This window comes from Xiphophorus couchianus, chromosome 7 (assembly GCF_001444195.1).
Source record: "Xiphophorus couchianus chromosome 7, X_couchianus-1.0, whole genome shotgun sequence".
In the NCBI taxonomy this organism is placed as follows: domain Eukaryota; kingdom Metazoa; phylum Chordata; class Actinopteri; order Cyprinodontiformes; family Poeciliidae; genus Xiphophorus; species Xiphophorus couchianus.
In genome coordinates this window covers 35,233,462-35,246,361 of record NC_040234.1, presented here as the reverse complement: position 1 = coordinate 35,246,361, position 12,900 = coordinate 35,233,462, and the positions used below count along the sequence as shown (strand labels likewise).

General features: G+C 40.2%; 1 protein-coding gene across 2 annotated transcripts in view; it reads right to left on the bottom strand.

Annotated features, from left to right (window-relative positions):
- Positions 1 to 12,900, bottom strand: part of tmeff2a (transmembrane protein with EGF-like and two follistatin-like domains 2a) — a 120,106-nt gene that overhangs the window by 55,909 nt on the left and 51,297 nt on the right. For both annotated transcript variants that reach the window (XM_028023250.1, XM_028023251.1), the window contains exon 4: positions 3,090 to 3,116. In XM_028023250.1, the coding sequence (XP_027879051.1) occupies positions 3,090 to 3,116 (27 nt within the window). The remainder of the gene's footprint in view (positions 1 to 3,089; positions 3,117 to 12,900) is intronic.

Genomic DNA, 12,900 nt, shown 5'->3' with positions numbered 1-12,900 from the left:
GCCAAAACAGGTCAGTTTCTCAGGCCGTTAGCCGACCGCATCAAGTGTCAGAAACTGAAGGTATCTCACAAAGCTCTATGTGGAGCAGCTTTTATCCAGTTGAATGCTCTACTAAACACTTTATAACTCAGGGTTATGACCGAGGTCACTCTGGTCACCAGGGATTTCCCTGTAGCTGCTAAGGCCGTTTTCACACTTGATAATGTGGTATATTTGGTTCAGTTGGGGGGAAAAGTTGCAACATTTGCTACATTTCCAGCTGCTGTGGTTCTTTCTCTCTGCTCTCAGTCAAACCAACCAAACCCTTTAACACCTGTTCCCCTCCTCACCTGTGGGGGCGCTGCACCAAGAACCACTGAAGACAACAACACTAAAACCTCTGAAGACACTGAGCACAACTTCCTTCTACTCAAAATGTAAAGTGTCGTTGGATTTCAGCGATTGTAGGATTTCTCTTTTGTTTTTAGTAAAAGACCACGAGCCATTTCACCTGTTAGCGCTAGGCTAGCATGTTTGTTTTGACTTTGTTTTACCCAGAATGCTGTAGTCCACTTCCTGCTTTTGGACCAGTGTCCGGTCCACTTGGCGTTCACATATACATTCAAACCGAACCAGAGTTCATTTCAACCGAGCCGATACCTAAGTTTGTAGGCAAACCAGAGTTCAGTTTTTTGGCCGATTAGCATTCAAATGAACTGGACTTTCTACACAAACAGACTGGAGTTGGATTAAAGTGGACTAAACAGGAATCATTGCTTCATGGTGGAATGACACAAAAAGAGTCTTTTTATTCTAAATAATAAAACCAAAGCCACATAAGTCTACTACAAAGATGGATTCAATTTAAACTGTTTATCTCTGAAACCTCCAGAGTTTCTCTCTCTCACTCCCTAAGGAAGAACTTAAAGAATGACCAGGAGATGGGGAAATTATCCATCGAGTTCTCCAAGGAAACTCATTTTATCTTTTTATAATCAAGATCTTGAATTGTGATCCACAAATGTTGACCACAAGTGAGGGTTGAATTCTTGAATTTAGAGGTTTAAAGATTTGATTCTCCAGGAAGCTCCAACTCGCTCCCTGACCCAGAGGGAATATTTCACCTTTTTCCACCTGAGAACCCTTCTGTCCAGTTCACTCAAATTCATTTCATTACCGTTAAATCTAATTCAACCACAAAACAATCCAATATATCGTCCTCCCTTATGCTTCTCATCTTTCATCCGGTGCCTCCTCCCGCCAATGTTCTGATTCCTCTTGACATCCATTCATCATTCCTTTCTTTTAGGAAGATTTACCAACCAGAAGCTTTCCTGAGACTGAAAACTCACACATCCTGTCTTAAATCGCTGCATACCTTCATCAGATCCAGATCTTAAGATAATAGCTTCTTCATGAGAACAGTTTAACGATAGCCGAGACCTTAAACAAAACTATTACCTTGTAGAGACTTGAGAATTTAAACGTTTCAATAACCTTTTCCCTGCTTCCTTCTGCATTACGGTGGGAAATGAAGCCAAGTGACGAGACAATAATCGAGGTCATGAAATAAACCTGTGAGCAGTGTCATGTCCTCCCTCCGTGTGAACAGTCTGCAGCAGAAACAAGAAGCACCTTCACTGACTGACAACTGCAACAAGGCCGAGCAAATTCCCCGGCAGAGAAGCTGCTTCGTCCGAGCAAACGCAGCGCAATGAGCCGGTCGACTGACCCGGCTGCATCAGGAGCCAGACGTGTCGGCTAACACATCCGTCACACATAAACATTCACCTACAGTCGTAACACATCTGCACATAAACCATGAATATTTGTCCTTTAGAAGCTCGATCGGGTTTAAAAGCAACTTGTTAGTTTATGTGCAGGCTGTAGAAATGCATACAAAACTCATCACAACGTGTCGAATGTGGATCAGCTCCAGTTCCAGCTCATTTTTATCTTTTGCTTTTGCTAACTTTGAAGACGTTTAGCGAACCTAGCTTCTCCTAAATTAATTTTTACTATTACATTCTAAAGCACTAATTTACTCAAAAGCTTCATTTCATCTGATGAACCTCTCACTCTGAGGTTCTCAGAAACATTCAGGCTTGTTTTAATGCAAAGTTACTCCGGCTGCAGCTTTTCTTCAGAGGAAACCATCGCTAACTCAAAAAGCTAATGAGAAAAACATCAGCCCTGATTTTAGGTCAGGGATTACAGCTGGACTCCATCTTCACGCGCTCTGATCATATGACTAAAACAGAGGGTATACGTCCGCTAACACGCTAATAGCAGAACTCATTTTTAGCTTAGCAGTTTAGCACATCTGATAACCTTAATGTTAAGCGCACTTAGCTTCTCCTAAATTTATTTTGTTGTTTTGTAAACTTTCAGTTGAGCAAAGTTTGAAATCGATGTTAAAGTTTTGGTTATTAAACTCTTCAGGTAGTTAGCCTTTTACAGTCATGCTCTTATTTTGAAGTGGGTGAAAACAGTTAACATGCTAACATGCTAACTTGGCATGTGGCGTGGAGCTCTTGAATATTTTTCTAATCTCTCTAACCTTCAGGTCCTGTCTTAATGGACTTCAGATATAGTGTTTTCCAGACTGCACTTACTTATGATTTTCACATGAATACTTACTTAAATAAACTGAGGAGAATAAAACCAATCGTGGACCGGTACGTCTGAATGCCGTGGTAGTTGCCATGGAGATGAACTTTGCGTGTGGGCCGTCTTGGTGCGAGTGTTTTATGAAACGCGGATTCGTCTCATCAGAGTTTGGGCGAAAATCTGTGCGTCAGAAACTGTCATCAAATTTCCAAGCCAAGGTCGACAGTTTCCAGGAGTTTGTTGAAAAGCAGGTAAAACTGAACCATTTCAGCAAATTAAACTATGAATGACTCTTGAGTCATAAAGTCTCAAGAGCTTCAATGACTTCAACCGCACAGACTAAACTTATCGGAAGGTAAAGTTGTGTTCAACGTGAGGAAAATAAAACTTTTCGTGTCACATAGAAGAACATAAAGAGAAGCATATTGAAGAAAAGCAGCAGCGTATGCGGAGTTGGAGCAGAGGAGGTGTAGGAGGACGGATAAGGTGAGTAATCTTACCATCATCTCCCGATCCCGACCCAGCATCTGCAGAGAGAACAAACACAGTTATTAACCACGGGCTGCTGCAGACACACATTAGCTGAATGAGCCTGGGTCAGCATGTGGAAGTGTTTGTGTATTTGACTATCGGCTTGTGGTCGTGTTGGGAGGTTGTTTTCTGTTGTGGGGAGATGAGATTTCTCCAACAATAGAAAGCAATACTGCAACTCAGATTTAAAAGTGAAAGGCTGGAATAACAAGTAGAGGACGAGACTTTGAGCGCGCTCCGCTTCCAGCTGTTCGCGTGTCAGTGAATGCTTTTCCATGGCTTTCCCTCTGAATCAACGTAACGCCATGGAAACAGCAGCAGCTCACCCAACCGATCAACGACACCGCTGTAAACGGATCTTCAGGAGCGCAGTAACCCGATCAGCCTCATAAAACAAAACTGAAGCTATTATGTTTGGACCTGGAGAGAAACAACCTAGAGTCAGCACCGCTTCAGTTACTACAGCTGGAAGCTAAAAATCATGACGAACTCTGACCTGAACCTTCAGAGCCACATAAAAACGGTTACAAAGTTGGTCTTCTGTCACCTGAAGAGGACTAATGTCTCAATGAGATCCAGTATCATTAATTACTGCAACAGTGTCTTCGTAGATCAGAGAATAGACTTTAAAATACTGCTGTTAGTTTATAATCACTGAACGGCTTAAAGATCTGCTGCTGTTCATCTTCTGGAGAAGCTGCTCTGCATCTCCAGAACCAGAACCAAACATGAAGAAGTAACATTCAGCTTCTACGTGCCACAAAACTTCCAAGAAAAACTGAAAAAGAGCTGAAACACTGACTAAAACTCACCTGGTTAAAGCTGCTTTTGAAACGATGGTAAAAATTCAATTGTTGATTTTTGTGTTTTTATGATGTAAAGCTCTTTGAACAGCCTTGTTGCTGAAATGTTCTGTACTAATAAACTTGACTGATTGACTGATAGGCGATCTGCTGAAACACACGAGGCCAGACGCAGGCGGGAGTTTCTGGCTCTGCTTGCTGTTGGGACATGCGAGATGTTTTTTAATAATCCTGACGGAACCTGATCGGATCTCTGTCGCTGATAGCGGCGTGGCGTAAGGCCCGGTTCGATCCAATACATTTCTAACAGAAACACTGCGACAGACTGGCAACCTGTTCAGGGTGACCCCGCCTCTCGCCCGGAAAATTAGCTGGAGAGGCACCAGCAGCCAACAAACATGTTTAAACCAAAATTTCACCAAACACAGACACACACCTGCAGCTTTTCTTAAAGATTCACACGCTTTTTATTTAAAGAACTTACTTCTTTTCTTTCGTCTGATTTTGTTATTTTTTTAGTTACTCATACAAGTTATTGCCAATTTTGTATTTAAAATATCAAAACTTCCATTTAACTTATATTTTGGTCCGTCTGATGATGTAATTTTTAAATATTAAACGATTGATAATTTGATCAGTTACTCAGTACTTGAGTAGAGTGGACAATGACAACAAATGTCATGTAAACAGGTAACGTTTTAAAAGTTTGATAGTTGATACATCTTATTACATATTTATGACAGGTTATGATTTATTGTTTCATGTCAATATGTCATAACAAAGACATTTTAAACAATGTCAACGTAAAAGTGTCATTATTTACCAAATAACATTTTGATGAACACAAATATTCACAAAGACTCCTACATGTTCATGAAGTGTTACCCAGACATTACAGGATTAAATTACTGATTTATCATTTGAAAAGAGAACCAATGAACCAGCAAAGCAATTAAAGTCAAAAATGTTTTAAGCCCTTTTTGATAAAAGACATGAAAACAAAAGTCTTTCTTACAGAATTGGACAATATTTCTAAAGTATCGTTTCTTTGGAGAGAGAAGCTAATCAAAAAATTAACTTTTGTTTGCAGATGAACTTTATAAATTGGTCCTTATGGTTTCTATCTCTATATTTCCGTGTAAATTTCAATATTTTATTGTAAATTTATTTCATTCTGTAATATTTTTGCTGAAAACCATTTCATTGCTGCCCTCTTCAGGTGGGATGGTGGTACTGCAGTTGATTTTTCCTATTGGTTACAATGGTAGAGCTCAGTTGATGTCTACGCCACACAGCCGAGCGTTTTGGTGTAAAACCATCTCACTCTGACACACATCAGGAGTTTGATTAATACCATTTCCATAGTTCTGCTGATTCAGGTCCATTTCTGCAGTGATCTGTGTTTCACGTCACAGAAAAATGTCGGTGGATTTGCTGCTAGTCGCTTTCTAGAGAAAAGGTCTTTTTATACGGTTTAAAAAGTTGCTAAATATAGTGACAAAGTGGCTAAGTTAGCAACATTGCTTCTTTTGTCCTGACCACACCCTCTAAGCCCCGCCCCCGCATGTTGGCTCTGCCCACTTTAGGAGGAATTTTTCCAGATTTCTCTAGGGGCGGGGTTACGCTTTCAGTTTAAAATTTCAATAAAAATAGGATGCAGGTTTTAATTTCAGGGTTATTGTTAATTGCTTGTTAATACAAACTTTGCTCTGCCTGATTTAAAAAGGCAAAACTGTGATTACATTAAATCAATTTACTGTTGCTGAAAAACAGAAGGTTTACAACGAGACCAAACCAATTAGATCAATGTTTGGTTTTCAATAGTGTAAAATTATTTTTCTTTTCCAGACTGAAAAGCAGAAAAGAGAAAAAAATGAGCAGAAGAAAATGAGCTTTAGGTTTTTATTTACTTTAAATAAAAGATCTTTTTCACAAGGATGAGTTTGTGTTCATTGAGCTGACTCTGTTTTCTGATAGAAATTAAAGTAAAAAAAGAAAGCGGTTGCTCTGAATATAAAATAAACTCTGAACTAAAACAGAGTAGCGCCTCTGCAGAAGTCAACCTTTTCCCTCCAACACCAAATATTAACCAAGGTTTTATTTTCTTTTCAAACTGAACTCCGACGCACATCTTTAATCACAGAAAGAGAAAAAGAAAATCCTTCTTTGAACTTTGTCTGCAGAGCGCTGCCTCCTCCATCGCCTTTCAGTCTGCAGGCTTTTATTGACCTTGGAGCATGCGGGACACTAAGTGTGCAGTGTTTCGTGAAAAGGCTTAGCTTGGAGGATCAGGCTGCAGTCAGAAGGGGCTCGTGTTAAATCAATAAAAACCTTTAGCTTCAGAACAATACCAGCGGAGGCGCTCAGATGAATAACATATCGCAGTTTGAACCGTCAGAGATGGAGAAGAAAACCAGTGACGTCTCTGGGTAGAGCAGGAGGGTCCAAAGTGCGGCCCGGGGACCATTTTCGGGGGCCAAGAACAAAACAGAAACGAATACAATATTTAGCGCGTCTAAACAAGCTCTACAGAGCAAGCATCACTCTTCCTGTGGACAGTAATGCTCTTCGTCAGTGTGCCTCAAGCAACACACTTTCAGATTACTCGCGCACACAGAAGAGAAAAAACAGAAACAAAATAGCATTTAATAAGACCATAATAAGCTCTTTTCATAAATTAAATAATTAACATTTCTTTGTTTAGATGATTCAACTCAAAAAATAAAAATAAAATTACAAATGGCCAAAATGTATTAGTTTTGTGTGGCAATTCAAGAATGGTACAAATTTGCTTTCCAACACTTTTTATTTTTTAAGGATGAGATTTTCTATGGCAAGTTTACATCTTCTTATGTTAGGTTTAGTTTAGTTTAGTTACTTTTAATTTAGCAAGTTTTTACTCACACCCATCCATTACCTTGGGCTAAATATGGCAAAAGAGAAAATTCTTATTTTTGTTACCGAGAACAAAAAAAAGCAGGGAGACGTTGAGGTTTTGCTTCTCTTGGCTAAGCTAAAGCTTAACTGTTCCTCCTGGTGTGTTCAGGAAGAGCTGACATCCTGGGCTAATCAGCTTCCTCTGGAGCTTTCCCGTCCGCTGACTTTAAATCACAACTTTATTCTCCTCGGTTGAAAGTTACCAGAACAGAAAAATAACTTTTTAATTTTTCCTTCTAATTCCGGTTTTCAGTAAATGTCACAATCTGATATTTTCGGCTCCCTGCAGCTGCTGCTGTTAAGAACATGAAAGGCGGCCATGTTTGCATGCTTAGCATGAAGGTCTCTCCCAGCAGGCCGACTGTTTGCTGTTTGGACCGGACCGTCTGGGAGCCGGTCGGGTTCTGCAAACACCTGCTGCTCCCTCCAGATACGTCAGGTCAGGATTTCCATCAGGTAGGAAACGGGATTTGCACAAAGAGAGATTAAAGTTCGCAGAAATTTATTTTCAGTCAGGCAGAGATCGAAAGGAGAGCGGCAAAAGCAAAGGAGGTGGATTAGCAGTGGTGGTGTCATTCAGGACAAATCTCTGTGAAATAACCAAAACTGCCAAAACCAAACCAAAAATGTAATATATATATATATTAGATTAAACATACATTTTAGTCGACAAAATATTTTTTTCATTTAAAAAAGTAATTAATTTATTTGTTTATTTGCATATTTTAATGCATTTCTAATATTGTCAAAAAAGGTTTAAGTATTTAAACCAAAAATCTTTTTTCAATTTGAGATATGATTAACTGAGTAAGCGATGTTGGAGATGAAATATCAGAATCCTTAACAAAACTGAAGTTTTCATCTTTGGATGATCTCTAAAGTCAGCACACAGCTTCAGTTATGACAGATAAAAGTTAGAAACCAGACCTGAACCTTCAGAGACACATAAAGACAGACAGAAAATCAGCCTTCTGTCACCTGAAGAACATTTCCAGGACTTTAAAACTTTGTTCTGTGCTTTTTGTTTTTATGATGTGAAGAACTTTGAACTGCCTTGTTGATGAAATGTTATATAAAATAAACTTGACTGATTTATTTAATGATGATCTGCAGATTTAAAGATAGGTTGGTGTTTTTTTCTCCTTCGTCTCCTGCTGACTGGGAGTTTCCTGTTTAACCGGCAGCTTTGTTGTGTAATCTCCCGGCCCTCAGCAGGAAGCCGGCTTTAAGAGCGTCTCCATCACACGATGCTCGCTTTCTGCTAACAGGATTTTAGCAGGACGGAGAGCGAGTGAAACAGATCGGGAGATAAACACCATCACCCTGCTGCCGTAAGCGTAACGTCTCTTCATATTCTGTGAGATTTAATGGTGATTTAGCTGAGAAAACTGACCAATCGCAGCACAACGCGGGCTACATCACAGGAAGTCCCGCCCACCATTGTTCCCCCGCGTGAAAGTGTCGTGTTTAACAGTTACGTAAGGCCGCTCCCACACAGGCGAGGGGGCGTCCTGGTTACCGTGGTTACCATGGGCAATACACAAACCCCACTGAAACTTTGTTTTCATTTCATACCTTGATTATTATAAAGCAAACAGATATTTATCAGCAGTGGGTCGAAATTAAGGAGAAAAAAAAGGAATAGATAGCTGAGCTGCAGATGATTCCTCAGACAGTTCAAGTGTTTCAACAAGACGGAGAAGAAAACTGAAAAGATTTAAAGTTTATTCCAGACTTTAGGCACCAAAAGCAAAATAAGTTCTCAGAAAAAGAGAAAATCCAACATGAAGGAATATGACTTCATAAATAAAACTATGCTGATGATGGAGTCAGAGAGGACGAAGCCGTCCATCCAACCCGCAGTGATGAGTGAAACTTTATAAAGCTGTTATTGATAAACAGCATCCAGCCATTAAAGACATTTAAAAGAAGAATGTAAAATCTATGACGCCGCATTAGGGCCATTTCTGGCATTTACACAAAAAAAGAGGAGTATATTCCCACCAAAAAACTCAGGAATTTTGAGATTAATTTCAGAAATTTTCTTGAGAAAAGCTTGAAAATTTCAGAGTTTCAAAACTTGAAAATGCTTGACTTTTCAAACCTTTCTGTATTAAAGGGGCAGTATTATGTCAAATCATTTTTTAAATATCTTTCCATCATGTTATGTTGTGATACGTTTTTCAGTCCTACTTTGCTGTGCTACAAAACGTCTCTATGTGTTCTGAAAACACGACGCCGGCCCTTTAACAGAGAATGAAATGGCTTGCAGTCATTGTGTCGTTGTCAGGAAAAGTTAATTCAGTCATAAATCAGAGTGTGTAAGAAAGCAGCTGAGAAGAGACGGTGTGGCTGCTGCAGGACGTCTATTCATTCACACACACTGAATATTTGTGTACAGTGACCTCGTTTAGCCAGAATAACGGGACAGGAACCACAACAGCCTCCCTGTTCACAAATCCTGAATTAGCTTTTCTAAATGCTGCATGAAAGAAAAGAGTCTTTATGCTGCTGCTCTGCCAGATGATTCAGAACTGGATCTCACACACACACACACACGCACACACACACACACACACACACACACAGTCATCACATGGCTTCAATAGCAAACACAGGAGCTCAAAACAGGCTGGATGGTTCATGTGACTACGCGCACACACACACACACACACACACACACACACACACACACACACACACACACACACACACACACACACACCCACACACACACACACAGTTCCTCTCCATTCACGGCTCCTTTAATGGACTTCTGTCAGAGCGGCTAACTGAGTCAGCTAGTCTGATTCACATAGCTCTACAACGCGCCGCGCATCACCTCGCCGGCGGAGCTGCTCAACCATCAGCACATTATTCACAACGTGACTCATTAACTGGTAGATTCCTCCTTCAACCTGCTCATCCCTTTAAGCGTGTCACTTAAGGATTAAAGAGGCAAAGACAGAAAATAAAGAGCCACAAAAATTAAAGAAATTAATACCAAGATGTAATTCAGTGCAGATGAGATGTTTTTATAGAGATCAGCTCCATAACAAAGTAATTATAGTTAACTAAAACAAACAAACGCACAAAACTTAAACTGACAAAACAATTTCACTGATTGTAATTAATGGAAAAAACTATAAACTGAAAGTAAATCGTGTGTTTATAAAACTCACTAAAACATACTAAAATTACAGATATAATATCTTTTATTTTTGTGATCATGAATCTATTTTTTAGCCTTTTTAACTGATGTGAAATAATTTTTTTCCTTTAAACAAGCAGTTTGTCAGCTTTCTGCAAATTACGGCACTTTTGCAAAATGGCGACAAAACACCGACAATAATTCAACACATTATTTGAAAATTGTATCTTCTGTTTCGCTACCCAATTGAAATAAACATAATCACAAAACTTTTATCTTTTTGAATTCTGCACCTAAAAATGAATCAAAGTCTGAAAAAACTAAAACTACTACTAATAAAAATTAAACTGAAACTAAACAATATTTAACAAATAAAAACTAGCAAATGCACTCTAAAAACTAATTAAAACTGAATTAGACAAAAAACACTAAATAAAACCTAAACTATAATGAAAAACCAGAACTACATTAACCCTGTTACCTGCCAGGATTCCGGAGGCCATTTTTAAGGTTGCCACTGATCTCAGAGTCATCTCGGGAGAAATTCATTCATCGAGAGTTTTCTATATCACCAACAGCCACGGAGCAACGGACCGCCGTTACAACGGTTTAATCTGATGCTAACAGGAGGGACCGTGATTTTCCGAGCCGTCTTTAAACGCACCGTGAGCGAACATAAGCTAATGGAAATAGTTTCTATTACAAATGTGCGCAAATGTTTGTCGCTATGCTGCTAATGGAGAGAAAAAACAATTTTGTAACTGTTTTTTCCATTAAATAAGAAAGTACAAATTATTATGCAAGTAATATTTTCTCAGATTTTCCTAAATGGTCAATGCAAATGATGGTCAGTATAATTTTCAAGTCATGAACTATTACAATATAAATCAAATATGAACAAAGATCCCCATGAAAACAGGATTGTTTTCAAAAATAAACTCAAAATGCAAAATGTTCCAAATTATTATGCACAGCAGATTTTCTAAACATTTTATGGATTATATTGAACTGCAAACGGTCATTCTTTGAATGTGCAGCATTAAGTGGTCATATGTACTAAAATCAAAAGCTATTTCAATCAAAAATCAATCTCTCTCTCCCCATGATTTCGGCCCACAGCATGACTCCACCACCTCCTTGCTGATGTCACAGCCCTGTTGGGATGTGGTGGCCGTCCACCACCGATCCACTACTGCGTCCATCTGGACCATCCAGGGTTGCACAGCAGTCATCAGTGAACAAGTCTGTTTGAAAATTAATCTTCATGTCCGGCTGGGCCCACTGCGGCCGGTTCTGCTTGTGAGCTCTGGTTAGGGGCCCAATAGTAGGTTCATGCACCACAAGCCTCTGGAGGATCCTCCACCTTGAGGCTCCAGAGGCTCCAGCAGCTTCTAATAACTGTTTGCTGCTTTGTAAAGGCATTTTAACAGCTGCTCTGTGGTTTCTAACAGAAACCTTCCTCATTCTGCCTTTATCTGTGCAAAAACCATCTTTGTTCTGAATCAGCCACAAATCTATTCACAGTACGACGATAACGCTTCAGTTTTTGTTTAATATCTAATGTTTTCATACCTTGTCGTACGGCACTACAGTCATGGCCAAATGTTTTGAGAATGATTCAAATGTTAATATTTACAAAGTCTACTGCTTCAGTTTTTATAATGGGAATTTGCATATACTCCAGAATGTTATAAAGAGTGATCAGCGTAACAGCAATTAATTGCAAAGTCAATATTTGCCTAGAAAATAAACTTTATCCCCCAAAACACATTTCAACTTCATTGCAGCCCTGCCTTAAAAGGACCAGCTAACATTGCTTCAGTGATTGCTCCATTAACACAGGTGTGGGTGGTGATGAGGACGGGGCTGGAGATCAATCTGTCATGATTAAGTAAGAATGACACCACTGGACACTTTAAAAAGAGGCTGGTGCTTGGCATCATTGTTTCTCTTCTGTGAACCATGGTTACCTCGAAAGAAACACGTGCAGTCATCATTGCACTGCACAAAAATGGCCTAACAGGGGGCGTGCTGTGGTGGCATAGCGGTTAGCGCGACCCGTATTTGGAGGCCTCGAGTCCTCGACGTGGCTGTCGCAGGTTCGACTCCGGGACCCGACGATGTTTGCCGCATGTCTTCCCCCCTCTCCGTTTCCTGTCAGCCTACTATCATATAAGGGACACTAGAGCCCCCAAAAGACCCCCTGGAGGGGTAAAAAAAAAAAAAAAAAAAAAAAGGCCTAACAGGAAAGAGAATCGCAGCTAGAAAGATTGCACCTCAGTCAACAATCTATCACATCATCAAGAACTTCAAGGAGAGAGGTTCCATTGTTGCCAAAAAGGCTCCAGGGCGCCCAAGAAAGACCAGCAAGTGCCAGGACCGTCTCTTAAAAGTGTTTCAGCTGCGGGATCGGGCTACCAGCAGTGCAGAGCTTGCTCAGGAATGGCAGCAGGCAGGTGTGAGTGCATCTGCACGCACTGTGAGGCGGAGACTCTTGGAGCAAGGCCTGGTCTCAAGGAGGGCAGCAAAGAAGCCACTTCTCTCCAGGAAAAACATCAGGGACAGACTGATATTCTGCAAAAGGTACAGGGAGTGGACTGCTGAGGACTGGGGTAAAGTCATTTTCTCTGATGAATCCCCTTTCCGATTGTTTGGGACATCTGGAAAACAGCTTGTTCGGAGAAGACGAGGTGAGCGCTACCACCAGTCTTGTCTCATGCCAACTGTAAAGCATCCTGAAACCATTCATGTGTGGGTTTGCTTCTGAGCCAAGGGAGTCGGCTCTCTCACAGTCTTGCCTAAAATCACAGCCATGAATAAAGAATGGTACCAGAATGTCCTCCGAGAGCAACTTCTCCCAACCGTCCAAGAGCAGTTTGGTGATGAACA